Source organism: Scyliorhinus canicula, chromosome 16 (assembly GCF_902713615.1).
Source record: "Scyliorhinus canicula chromosome 16, sScyCan1.1, whole genome shotgun sequence".
In the NCBI taxonomy this organism is placed as follows: Eukaryota; Metazoa; Chordata; class Chondrichthyes; order Carcharhiniformes; family Scyliorhinidae; genus Scyliorhinus; species Scyliorhinus canicula.
The window spans coordinates 140,989,016-141,001,074 of NC_052161.1; the positions used below are offsets into that span (position 1 = coordinate 140,989,016).

Genomic DNA, 12,059 nt, shown 5'->3' on the forward strand with positions numbered 1-12,059 from the left:
TGCAATCAGTGATTAGAACATAGAACATAGAACAGTACAGCACAGAACAGGCCCTTCGGCCCTCGATGTTGTGCCGAGCAATGATCACCCTACTTAAACCCACGTAACCCGTATACCTGTAACCCAACAATCCCCCCATTAACCTTACACTACGGGCAATTTAGCATGGCCAATCCACCTAACCCGCACATCTTTGGACTGTGGGAGGAAACCGGAGCACCCGGAGGAAACCCACGCACACACGGGGAGGACGTGCAGACTCCACACAGACAGTGACCCAGCCGGGAATCGAACCTGGGACCCTGGAGCTGTGAAGCATTGATGCTAACCACCATGCTACCGTGAGGCCCTTACCGTGATCGCTGTCGGAAAATATAAAACTGGCAGGCTAGGCTTTGAGGGTGACGGAGATGGATGAAGCAAAGACAACATGGGAACAGGGAGAGTAATCGCGACTCGAACCAAGTCTTCACATGGAGGATAAATGCCAAAACTAACTAGTTGTGCTGAATGGCCTGGCTCCATGTTCCAACTTTGCAAACATTGGTTCTCAAATACAAGGTGATTTTTTTTTTCTATCAGTGGGAGCACACTTGCTTCAGAGATTGCGGATCCAAGCCCCACCCCAGCCTTGGACATACTCGAAGCGGACACCTCAATGCAGTAGCATGGGATTTCTGCATTGTCAGGAGCGCCGTCTTTCATTGGGACAGGTGGATGTAGGTATCCAGGAAATTGTCAATTCATCATTAAATCAGATTATCTGATCATTTATCCAATTGCTATCTGTGGAATCCTGCTGGATGCAACTTGGCAGCTGCATTTTCTATTGTAGCAGATAATGGATGTCAAGAGAACAGTGCAAGATCATGAAAGATGCTTTATAAATTCAAGTTCTTTCTCGACTCAATTTTCCTGGCACGCAAACATGTTTGTAATTAAAAAATTCAACAGGTACCATTCAAATTTTTTTTAAAACACTGCTAAAGTCAGATGATTTTTTGAATGAAATATTTGATAAAGTTTACTATGTATAACAGCATTCATATTAATAAATGGTCCGTACAAATGGTGGTACCCGAGTAACAATAGAGATCAGCTCCACTTGCCAAGCTGGTCACTGCTTATACATCATTCCCCTCATTGATCTAATATGTATTATCTAGCAAAACAATTTTGGTTTTGTTCAAGTTTAATAATACAAATTGCTCTCTGACACTAAGCAGAGGGAATAACAGACTCAATTAGACTTCAAACCACACCTCAAGTAATCAGACAGGAGAATGCCAATTATCAAGATCACTGGTTTTTGATTTTGAATGCATAATACTGCTCTAGACAAAACAAAATTAAAAACTGGGGCTGGTATAGCACAGTGGGCTAAATTGCTGGCTTGCAATGCGGAATAACGCCAGCAGCGTGGGTTCAATGCCCGCACCGACCTCCCCGAACAGGTGCCGGAATGTGGCGACTAAGGGCTTTTCACATTAACTTCATTGAAGCTTACTTGTGACAATAAACGATTATTATTAAAAACATAGTAGTTAACCAAATACAATTAGAAACAATGTTGACAAGGAAAGCCCCCCCTAAGGGGGGAAAAAGAAGTTAAGTTTTAAAATAGTGGTTTACCTTAAAGTGCATTTGGAAGGATAGACTATGTTTTAATCAGTAAAGCTTCAAGTACTTTTCTTGTCAATAAGGGCAATTTGTGTGTGAAGTAGCAGGTACTAGACAAGGTTTAGTTGCCTGGAGAATAGTTACTTGCCTGGGGTAAAGCAGAAATCTTCAAAATTGAGTTCAGTTAACAGATTTTTCTCCAGTTGTGCTTTCACACAAAATGTATTTCAAAATAATAATTAATTACAACATGTATTCAAATTTCCCCCCCTAAGTTTAGATTCAGATAGTAAAAAAATAATTGTTGTTTCACATAAAAAGCTTTCTGGACACCAAAAGCACACAATGGTTTCATGCAACTTACGTTCAACTTTGCATACAAATCTTTGAAATACCACAATACCGTAAACTCTCCGTTCGTTGGAAGTTTAATATTTACCATAAACAGTTCAGATTAGAAAACCCTGAGGTGTAACTTCAATGATTATGCACATCACTACATTTTAAATCCAATCCTGGGTGCGTGATTTTAGTTTGCAAAAGCATATTAATGCATAAAATCACTGACAGTTCTCAAGCAAAAAGCAAACAATACATTTAACCATCGGGGACTGTGTCTATTTCATTGAACCAAAAACAAATTAAGCCGGCCAGGTTAACAACCATATATGTTTAAAATCAAAGAAGAATCAATTTTCTCGACCAAACACAGGTCAGAAAGAATAGTTAATTTTCCTTGGTCTCACAAAGTTACGGCTTGGCTCAAGTGAAAAGGAAACTTTTATATTAATAAAATAGGCAACTACACAGCAGTACCCCGCTGGTGATTAACCAGACATACCAACTCATCCCCTTCTCCGGAAATTGAAGCTCAGCGCAGTCTTGGTGCCGTATCTGACCAGCAAAATGAGCTTCTGACCACATACCCTTGCCATCACCAAGACCCTCAATTTCCACCTTCATAACATCACAAGACTTACCCCAGCCTTAATTCACCTGCTGCTGAAATCTTCATCCATCCCCTTGTTACCTCTCGACTTAACTAGTCCAATGCACTCCCGACTGGCCTCCCATAGTCTTCCCTCCATAAACTAATTGCTGCACCATTGGTGGCCATGTCTTCACCTGCCAAAGCCTTAAGCTCTGGCATTTTCTCCCTAAACTACTGCCTTTCTTTTCTTTTAAAATATTCCATAAAACCGGTCTGTGTAGCTAACCTGTCCTGGTATCTTTATTGTGGCTGTATCAAATTTTGTTTAGTTAACACTCCTGTGAAGCACCTTGGAATGCTTTATTACGTTAAAGACACTTACGAATGAATCTTGCTGATGTTTGTTCTTTTCGAAAGTTAAGGAAATAAAATGTCACCTTTTAGAAACAGTTACAATTTTCACAATTGGAACTTTAAAAAATCTTTAAAATCAATTCACTTTGAGATTATGAAGGGTCTTCACCCAGCAGAGGGCGAACCTCCTGTCCGTTATTATTGCAAGATACCAAAGCCTGGATTTTCTCTTGTTGATATTGCCGAGCCCGATTATACAGAAACACTCCAATGATGACCAGAATTGTCCCAAAGGCAGAGAATGCAGTAATCCTGTTACTGAAGATGATGATACTGAGCCAAATTGAAAGGGCATGCTTCACAGTACTGGCAACACTAAATTGTTGGAAGCAAATAGTTAAATATTAAACACATGTGGGTGTCTAATCTTTATTTCACATTGTAAACATTTACTCACTCCTTACCCCAAGTTTACAAGTTTCTGTAACTGTAATTATCAGTGATAATTAGTAAAACAGCCTTTTAAGAAAAAAGATGAACAAATATAAAAGGACAGGAAAAATTAGTTATCATCAGCTAAAATAACACAATCTGAATAAACAGTCTATAAACTAACATTGACTGCAAAGGTGCATATGTGGCAGGTTCACATGTACAAGGCAAGTCAATTTATTTCATCATCTTGGGATGAACTCTATGTACATGGGAAATGATGGACAATCAATACACAGCCAATTCTCAAAAAAGGAATAATTTAATAGGCACAGCTGACAAATTGAAAATGCAACAAGGTTAAGAAATATTTGCTAATCCATATTTAGAGTTTTGTAAACATCTGTTGGGAAGTTTTGGGGATGAAAAAAAAAGCTTCATATCACAAATAGGAGAAACTAGCTTTTGTATTTCAGTGCAAATAGCAAATAGCAGATTTTCTGCATTGATGTTTTCAGCACATTAAATTCTTAGCGAACACCTCAACTGAACCCAATGTGAATATTTCAATCAGGATTTTGAGCCAAATTGACATTGGGTTCCGCCAGGGCTACTGAGCTCATGAATTCATTAAAGCCCAAGTTCCCTCCCGAAACAATTATATTATTACTGGGCGCCGAATGCCGAAAAGGTGGAGCTGGGTCGGGGGAAGAGTCCTAGTGGGTTAGAATAGAGGAGTCTGTGAAGGGGGTTGGGGTTGAGGGCGTTGGCAACAGCACCGCTCCCAATGCCCCCGGGTAAATATTCGGGGAGTCCGGTGGTGGCGGCAATGTTGAAGATCTGGGGGCAGTCGAGGCAGAGGAGTTGGAGTATTAAAGGATTTATTTCTGGGAAGCGTTTTGCAAGGCTGGAGGGGTTAGGGAGAAATATGGACTGGGGCAGAGGGAGGTATTTAGATATCTGCAGATCCGGGATTTTGCCTGCCTCCAAATTGTTGGAGGAAGTCTTGACGGCAGGTAGAATGGAGAGGGAGGTGGTATTGGCAATTTATGGGAATATTCTGGGGGAGGACAAGGTATCATTGGAGGGGATTAAAGCGAAGTGGGAGGAAGAGTTGGGGGAGGGTATGGAGAACGGGCTATGCTGTGAGGTGCTCCGGAGGGTGAACGCCTCAACCTCATGGGTGAGGTTGGGGCTGATACGGTTGAAGGTGCACCTCTTGAGGGCGAGGATGAGCCGACTTTTTGAGCAGGTGGAGGATGTATGCGAGTGCCATGGGAGGATCCCTGGAAATCATGTTCACATGTTTTGGTCCTGTATTGGGGTATTGGTGGGAGGTCTCGAAGATCATCCCGGGGGTGGTGCATGTGAGGTTCAAACCAGGGCCCCGAGATGTCTGAGCTGTTGCCTTGCTGATTGCCCGGAGACGGGTCCTGTTGGAATGGAGGTCAGCTTCTCCACTCTGTACCTTGGCGAGGTGGGGGCACCTGCTGGAATTTGTCACGTTTGAGGTGGTGAAGTTTGAGTTGGGGGGCGTTATCCCATACTGTTAACCATGTATGGGATGACCGTAGATTCTCTTTTTGGTCTTTCTTATTTTGTATTTGGGATGTGGGAAGAAGTTTGGGTTTGTATGTTGAAGGGGATGCTGGTTTGGGGATTGCTATTGTATTTGTTGTGTTGGTTATCTTTTATGGGGTGTATATTTGATAATACAAAAATGGAAAATGAGAAGAATAAAAAGATTTTTTTTTAAAAACGCCCCAAGTTCGAACAATGACAAAAGGACTGAGTTTCAGAGGTAAGGTAGAGTGACTGCCCTTGGGGAAAAAAACCCAGCATTTCACCAATTGTGGCACCAAGAAGCCCGAGCAAATTTGAAGGAGGTGGTGCACGTGAGGTTTAAACCAGGGCCCCCGAGTACATCCATCACTTTGTTTTATTGTATGTTCTTTCATGGCCATGCTCCAATAGATTTCTCTTTTGTATTTTAAGAATCGCTGAATGGATAATAAGGCTTTAAAACTTTCATGTGTGATTCAGTTAGAATTGTCCGAGTTCTATGGTTTGAATTATAAAGAGAGTTTAGTTATAGCAGAACACTTGTGCCATTAAGGACAAGAGCAAGAACCTACACATAACTGAATAAAACATTGCAAATATAATTTAAATTTACTGGGTATGTGCATTGTTCCTCTTTTTGTTGATGTATGAAAAAAACCTCAGTAACATTAACAGAGGAAAATAGATTCTGCTATTCCAAGGCCGTTACACTTAGATCAATGAGAACCATGCTCTCAGCTTAAGTCTCTAAATGTAATTTCTTCTAACATTTAATTAACTGCAGAAGTTGCAGACACACTTTGTTTTCTATTCAAATTCGTACTTTTATCATTTTACTGACTTTTATTTCTCTATACATTAACTCACCTGAAGGTAACAGGTGATATCTTTCCCATTAAAGCATATGCAGTTACACTCTGAATGTGAAATAGGACTCCATCAATTAGAAGCAGCAACACAACATCTTGGGTAAAACTGAAACTCTGTTCACTCTTTTCAAGAACTGGAATATCCTACAAGACAAAAAAGAAAGGAGCTAGGTTATTGACCTTTATGTCAGTTGCATTAAGGTAATTACAACATGGACTGCTTTGAGTCAATGTTAACCGCTACATTCCACAAGCAAATTAAATCTTCCCAGAGGTAATATAACTACAAATGCCTAACTCCATTCAATTGTCAGCAAGCATAACAATAATTAGCCCTACCGTTACAATAGTGCAGTAAGAAGTCTTACAACACTAGGTTAAAGTCCAACAGGTTTGTTTCAAATCACTAGCTTTCGGAGCACTGCTCCTTCCTCAGGCGAATGGATAGGTAGGTTCCAGAAACATATATATAGACAAAGTCTTTGACTTTGGGGTTGTAAGACTTCTTACTGTGCTCACCCCAGTCCAACGCCGGCATCCCCACATCATTACAATAGTAAGCATGGATACATAAAGCATTCCTTATGCACACAGAAAGCCATTTCCCAGTTGCACAATACATGTTATAATTAAAGTTAATCTCGTCTGCTGTTGCTAAGGGCAAAAAGATGTATCCACTGCATCTCCTTTACTCTGCCTTTCCAATTAACTTTCACTTTTTATCTTTCCTTTTGCACTTTTAAGATTATTACATTTCACAATCGTCATTTCTGCACCTGTCAGGAGGCCATTTTCACTTCTTGCAAGTCTGTTTTTTCTTCTGTTTGGACTGTATGTATGTTTGTGTAGTTTGCTTCCATCAATGTCTGTGCCTTCAGTCTAGCATTGGGCTGGTAGGAAGGGCGCCTGAGAAGTCAAACATCAGGGTAACAACAGTGTGGATAAGGATTTTACTGGCAGTGGGAAAAGGTGAGGTAAATGTCAAGGCAGAAATAGAAATGAAAAAAAACTTGATTATGTTTGCATGGGTTTCAAACTCAATTGGAATTCAAATAGGACAAGAATTACCCATCTGAATCATCCTGAGCTGTCAGATGGGAAGACAGGTGGAATCTGGTCAAGGTTTTCAGCAAACTAAATAGGTAGCTTTAGTCAAACTAATGTTCAGTTGAGTTCTGGTTAATTCACAGTTTAATATTAGAGAAACAAATTGAAGGGCGGCAGGAGGTGTAGTGGTTAGAACTGCTGCCTACGGCGCTGAGGACCCGAGTTCAAATCTCCCTGGCTCACTTGTGTGTGGAGTTTGCACATTCTCCCTGTATCTGCGTGGATTTCACCCCTGCAACCCAAAGATGTGCAGGTTAGGTGTATTGGCCATGGTAAATTGCCCCATAATTGGAAAAAAAAATTATAATTGGGTACTCTAAATTTATTTTTAAAATAAATAAATAAAAATTTAAGATAAAGAAAAACAAATTGACACCATAAAGTTGCCAATGGGGGCAGCACGGTGGCGCAGTAGTTCGCACTGCTGCCTCACAGCTTAGAGGTCCCAGGTTCGATCCTGGCTCTGGGTCACTGTCCGTGTGGAGTTTGCACATTCTCCCCATGTTTGTGTGGGGTTCGCCCCCACAACCCAAAGATGTGCCAGGTGGGTGGATTGGCCACGCTAAATTGCCCTTTAATTGGAAAAAATGAATTGGGTAAAAAATGAAAGGCAAATATGCAAATTAGCAAAATTAAGAGGGAGAGAACAGAACAGTGGGCTATTCCCCAGATGTCCAAGAGAGAAGAAAGCATTATTGTGGTGAGTCTATGATTCAGCAACTGGAATAAGACAGTACGTTTTAGTTATATAATATTGAGGGCTCAGCCCATCAGGCTTGCTTGCTGGGTCTCAGTGTTAATCATAGATTGCAGTGTGCCTTAAAAGCAGATTCCAAGTCGGACTGTAAAAGTAGAGCAGCACATGGAGCATGCTTTCCTGAAATACAATGAAATTATAAAAATGCAAGTGAAAGCCTGAATCTTTCAACAATAGTTTATGAGGAGTTTCGGCTCGGTTAAACCCCTTAAAGCTTTAAGGGCTGTAGTAACATTCAAATCAAAATGTAACTTTTTAAAACTGCATGGAGGCGTTGCATAACATGATATCGAGTTTTAACTAAAGCACCAGGAGATGACTTGATAATCTGGTGCCCTACCCCGAAATTGTTTTATAGAATAGACGTCAAAATGTCTGGGAGGAGGTGACCTGCCCATTATTGATCTAGGTATTGTGAGAACACCAAGCAAAAAAAAGAAAAATAATGAATAAAGTTGAATTCCATTGGCCCACACATCGTTCTAAATTTGATTCCTAAAAAAATTATTTTCCCAGTTTCATACCAAAATCTGATCCAAAACAAAGTATGAGAGTCAGCACACACTAATTTTAGCCATTTTATTTAAAATGTTTTGGATGTTGCTGATCTTTATTAAATTTTGAATGCGGTCCACGGGTAAGATGCATGTCCCCGGCTTTCAGTCAAAGGAAGGACAATATTTTCTCAAAAAGAGTGCGTAACTTCATTCTCATATTTTAAAAAGTCAGACATGAAAATGACTTTAAAATAAAACACTAGACTGTTGCAAGTCACAGATAACGCAACCAGGTTGAAGTGTGCCTAGTTTCTCAGGAAGATCCAGGATAAAAAGCTTACATTGGAAATAAAAACCTTGCACTTTTAACAGAAATAAAAAATTGTGGTTTTCCTTGTGCTCTATTCCTTCACATGTGGGTCAGTTAGCTTAGCTGGCTGGCTTGTGCTGCAGAGCGTGCCAACAGTGTGGGTTCAATACTGTGGATATTTCTACTTATCTTAGTTAACCGCGTGCCTTCCCTTATCTCGACCAAATGACCACACAACCAGTTTGTTAAAAAGATGGTTTATTTACATACACAAGAGTTATCTCAACATGCAAACACAATATCTACTACGAGTTAAACTACACCTATCAGCTACAATAACCTATACTTAACTTCAGGGCAACCGTCACTGTGCAAATGGATACGGTCTTTATCTGGATTTCACTTGTCTGGTTCGAAGAAAGTGGCTCGGTCACTGCTGGGCTCATCCGTCAGGTAGCGATCATTGGTCTTGAACTTAGCTGGCTGTTCCTGCTGGAATTGGGCTGGCACAGGCCGGATCCAAAAGAGAACAGTTCTGGGATTTTGCGCTCTTTGGGACGGTCCTTAACCTTGGACCCAATAGTTCGTCAGAGCTCTGATCACGGTCTTCGATTTCGGCCGATAAAGGGGCGGGTGCCTTGGTGGCTGGTCGCTTCCTTAGCGGTTATTGACCTTGGCAGTTGTGTTTTCTGACTAAGGGGAGTGGCGCCGATCAGTCTGTGGCTGTAACGGTTGCTTGATTGGAGCTCTATTGTCCTGGGAAGATGGGCCATTAAAATGCAAACGAGCAGCGGGTGCGATCAGGTCTGGTTACCTGTATTTTAGATACATATAGGCTGTGTATCTGTCTGAGTCCTGGGTTGGCCATAATTCCCATGGTCCTTTGCAGGTGGCCATCTTAGATGGCTACAAATTCCCATACCGCTGAGGTTGTTCATGAAGGCCCCGCCTTCTCAACCTTGCCCCTCGCCCGAGGTGTGGTGACTTTCAGGTCAAATCACCACCAGTCAGCTCCTTCTCAAAAGGGAGACCAGTCTCTGGTTCCTCTGGGGCTGGGACAAATTTCACTCCTTTATCGGTACATACAAAAATTGTAGAGACTGTTGATTGCTGGGAATTATGTTTCCCAGGGTGTTAATGTGTTGTAACCCATTTTGATACATGTTGGTAATAAAATGCATTTTTTAAAAAAAGAATGACATTTGGATTTGGGAGAAAACAACAAATATATTTTGGCTAGCTTAAAGGTCGTTCTACAGCTTTTAATAAATCCTCTTACCATAACAAAAATCCACGTTGGAATTAGCATTACCACAGCCGCAGCACTGGTGTAGAACTGCAGTTCAGGTGGTCTAGATATCCAAAGAGAAAACATTGTAAAATACCTGGAAGTGATAGAATGATTACAGCACAGGGGAGTTCATTTGACCGCTCAGGTCTGTGCAGTCTCTCCACAAGAGCAACTCAGCTTGACCCCCTTCCCCAACTTGTTTGGTAGCCCTGAAAATGTTTCCTTTCAGATAATTATCCAACTCTGTTTTGAAAATCACGCTTGCACCTGCTTCCATCACAAAGCGCATTCCAGGTCGTAATTGCTTGCTATGTAACAGGTGTTTCTTCACATCACCTTTGATCTTTGTTGTTCCCTTAGAACGGTGTTCTCGGCCAATTTTATTTGGAAGGTATTGGAAGTTAAGGAGCTTACAGCCTTACAAACAAAAAGCAGGAATGTAGAACTAAGCGCAACAGCTCTTAAGAATCAGCACATAGCTCCTTCTGTGCTGCCAACTATGATCAAATAAGCTGCGTAAAATGTCTCCAAATTCAATTATACTTCCTAAGCGGCACGATAGTACAATGGTTGGCACTGTTGCTTCACAGCAGCAGGGACCCGGGTTCAATTCCCGGCCTGTGTCACTGTCTGTGCGGAGTCTGCAGGTTCACCCAGTGTCTGCGTGGGTTTCCTCCGGGTGCTCCGGTTTCCTCCCACAAGTCCTGAAAGACGTGCTTGTTAGGTGAATTGTACATTCTGAATTCTCCCTCTGTGCACCCGAACAGTCGCCGGATTGTGGCGTCTAGGGGCTTTTCACAGTAACTTCATTGCAGTGTTAACGTAAGCCTACTTGTGACAATAATAAAGATTAGGGGGCAGCACGGTGGCCTAGTGGTTAGCACAACCGCCTCACGGCGCTGAGGTCCATGGTTCGATCCCGGCTCTGGGTCAATGTCCGTGTGGAGTTTGCACATTCTCCCCGTGTCTGCGTGGGTTTTGCCCCCACAACCCAAAAATGTGCGGAGCAGGTGGATTGGCCACGCTAAATTGCCCCTTAATTGGAAAAAATAATTGGGTAATCTAAATTTAAAAAAAAAAATAATAAAGATTAGCTTTCAAATCACTGAGTTTACTAATATTGTTGTGTCATTATGTTTGTCATATTGCATGCCGTAATACGCTAAGCATGTGCAAGTTTCTAAAATTTATCAAGGGGAGGGGGGGAAAGAGAGAAAGGAAATCAATCGCTCAGTATCCCTAGGAAGGATATCCATTTTATTTCATTTCCCAGCTTTCTTGCTTTGTATAAAGTACATAGGGCAAAAAAAATTATTTATAATCGCAGATTGGGATTAGCTGCTCAGGATATTTTTTATATAAATATGCCAAAACAGGATTGGCAGCTCAGCCGAAACGTTTCTGCAACATTAACGCTGCTGTATAAATGTATATTAAAAATTAATCTACCTCCACATTTTCCATGCAGTAAAGGAAAAGTAATTAAAGCAGCACATTCTCGCATAAGGACACAACAGGAAGACAGATAAAATACACTGGTGGGAGGAAGGCTTGGACAATATTGGTAAGTCAATAGAGTGGGGGAAAAGTGCATATGTTCAAATGGAAATAAAAGTTTGATTTTATTTTGATCATGGGACATGTTACAGATCGAGTCACATCAAGTTAATTAACTGCAATACCAAAACAATGAAATTGAAATAGTTGACACTTACGAGAATTTATATTTGTCTCCACTAAGCAACTTTTTGGAGAAGACATTCTGTAAACTAAAAAGAAATGTGTTACCATAGGTGCCAACTCTGAGCATACTTCAACATAACGGACAGGTTTATGGATTTAAATTAGCAACTATTTTCTTGGCTGGAAATACAGTTTAAAATTAGTCTCACTGTCATATCACACAATTCTATTAAGGAAGCAAATTGCAGACTTCCGGTGGCGGCGATGTCCGAGTGAGCCGCACATTCGGGCTCTCACTCCGGCGGGCGTTTAGGTGCTGATTCCCTCCCGATAGCGGGACCACGAAGCTGAAGGAAGGCGGCAGGGAAAGTGCTGAGGAGCGGGCTGCGGCACATGGAACAGCGGGAGTCCAAGAGGCAGAAGGAGAGAGAGAAAAAGGGACAGAGTCAAGGAGTTGAAGAAACTTACCTGGAACCTAAGATGGCGGACACACGGACCCCGGACTCAGCAATCCAGCAGGCGCTGAATAACATGCTCCAGGTAATGAAATCCAGTTTTGAAGCGCTGAAGCGGGACAGCTTGGACCCAATTCAGAAAGCGGTGGATCAGCTGAACCAGAGGCTGGATGCGCAAGATGTTAAAGTT

The 12,059-nt window shown here is 41.6% G+C and overlaps 1 protein-coding gene across 1 annotated transcript in view; it reads right to left on the minus strand.

Annotated features, from left to right (window-relative positions):
- Nucleotides 1–910: 910 nt before the first annotated feature.
- The window catches only part of si:ch73-236j9.2 (solute carrier family 35 member E2A), a 48,939-nt gene continuing 37,790 nt past the window's right edge, over nucleotides 911–12,059 (minus strand). Inside the window, exons 6-9 of the mRNA XM_038821697.1 lie at nucleotides 11,447–11,500; nucleotides 9,720–9,792; nucleotides 5,768–5,913; nucleotides 911–3,280 (exon numbers count right to left, since the gene is read on the minus strand). Coding sequence (XP_038677625.1) covers nucleotides 3,058–3,280; nucleotides 5,768–5,913; nucleotides 9,720–9,792; nucleotides 11,447–11,500 — 496 coding nt within the window. The 3' untranslated portion in view covers nucleotides 911–3,057. The remainder of the gene's footprint in view (nucleotides 3,281–5,767; nucleotides 5,914–9,719; nucleotides 9,793–11,446; nucleotides 11,501–12,059) is intronic.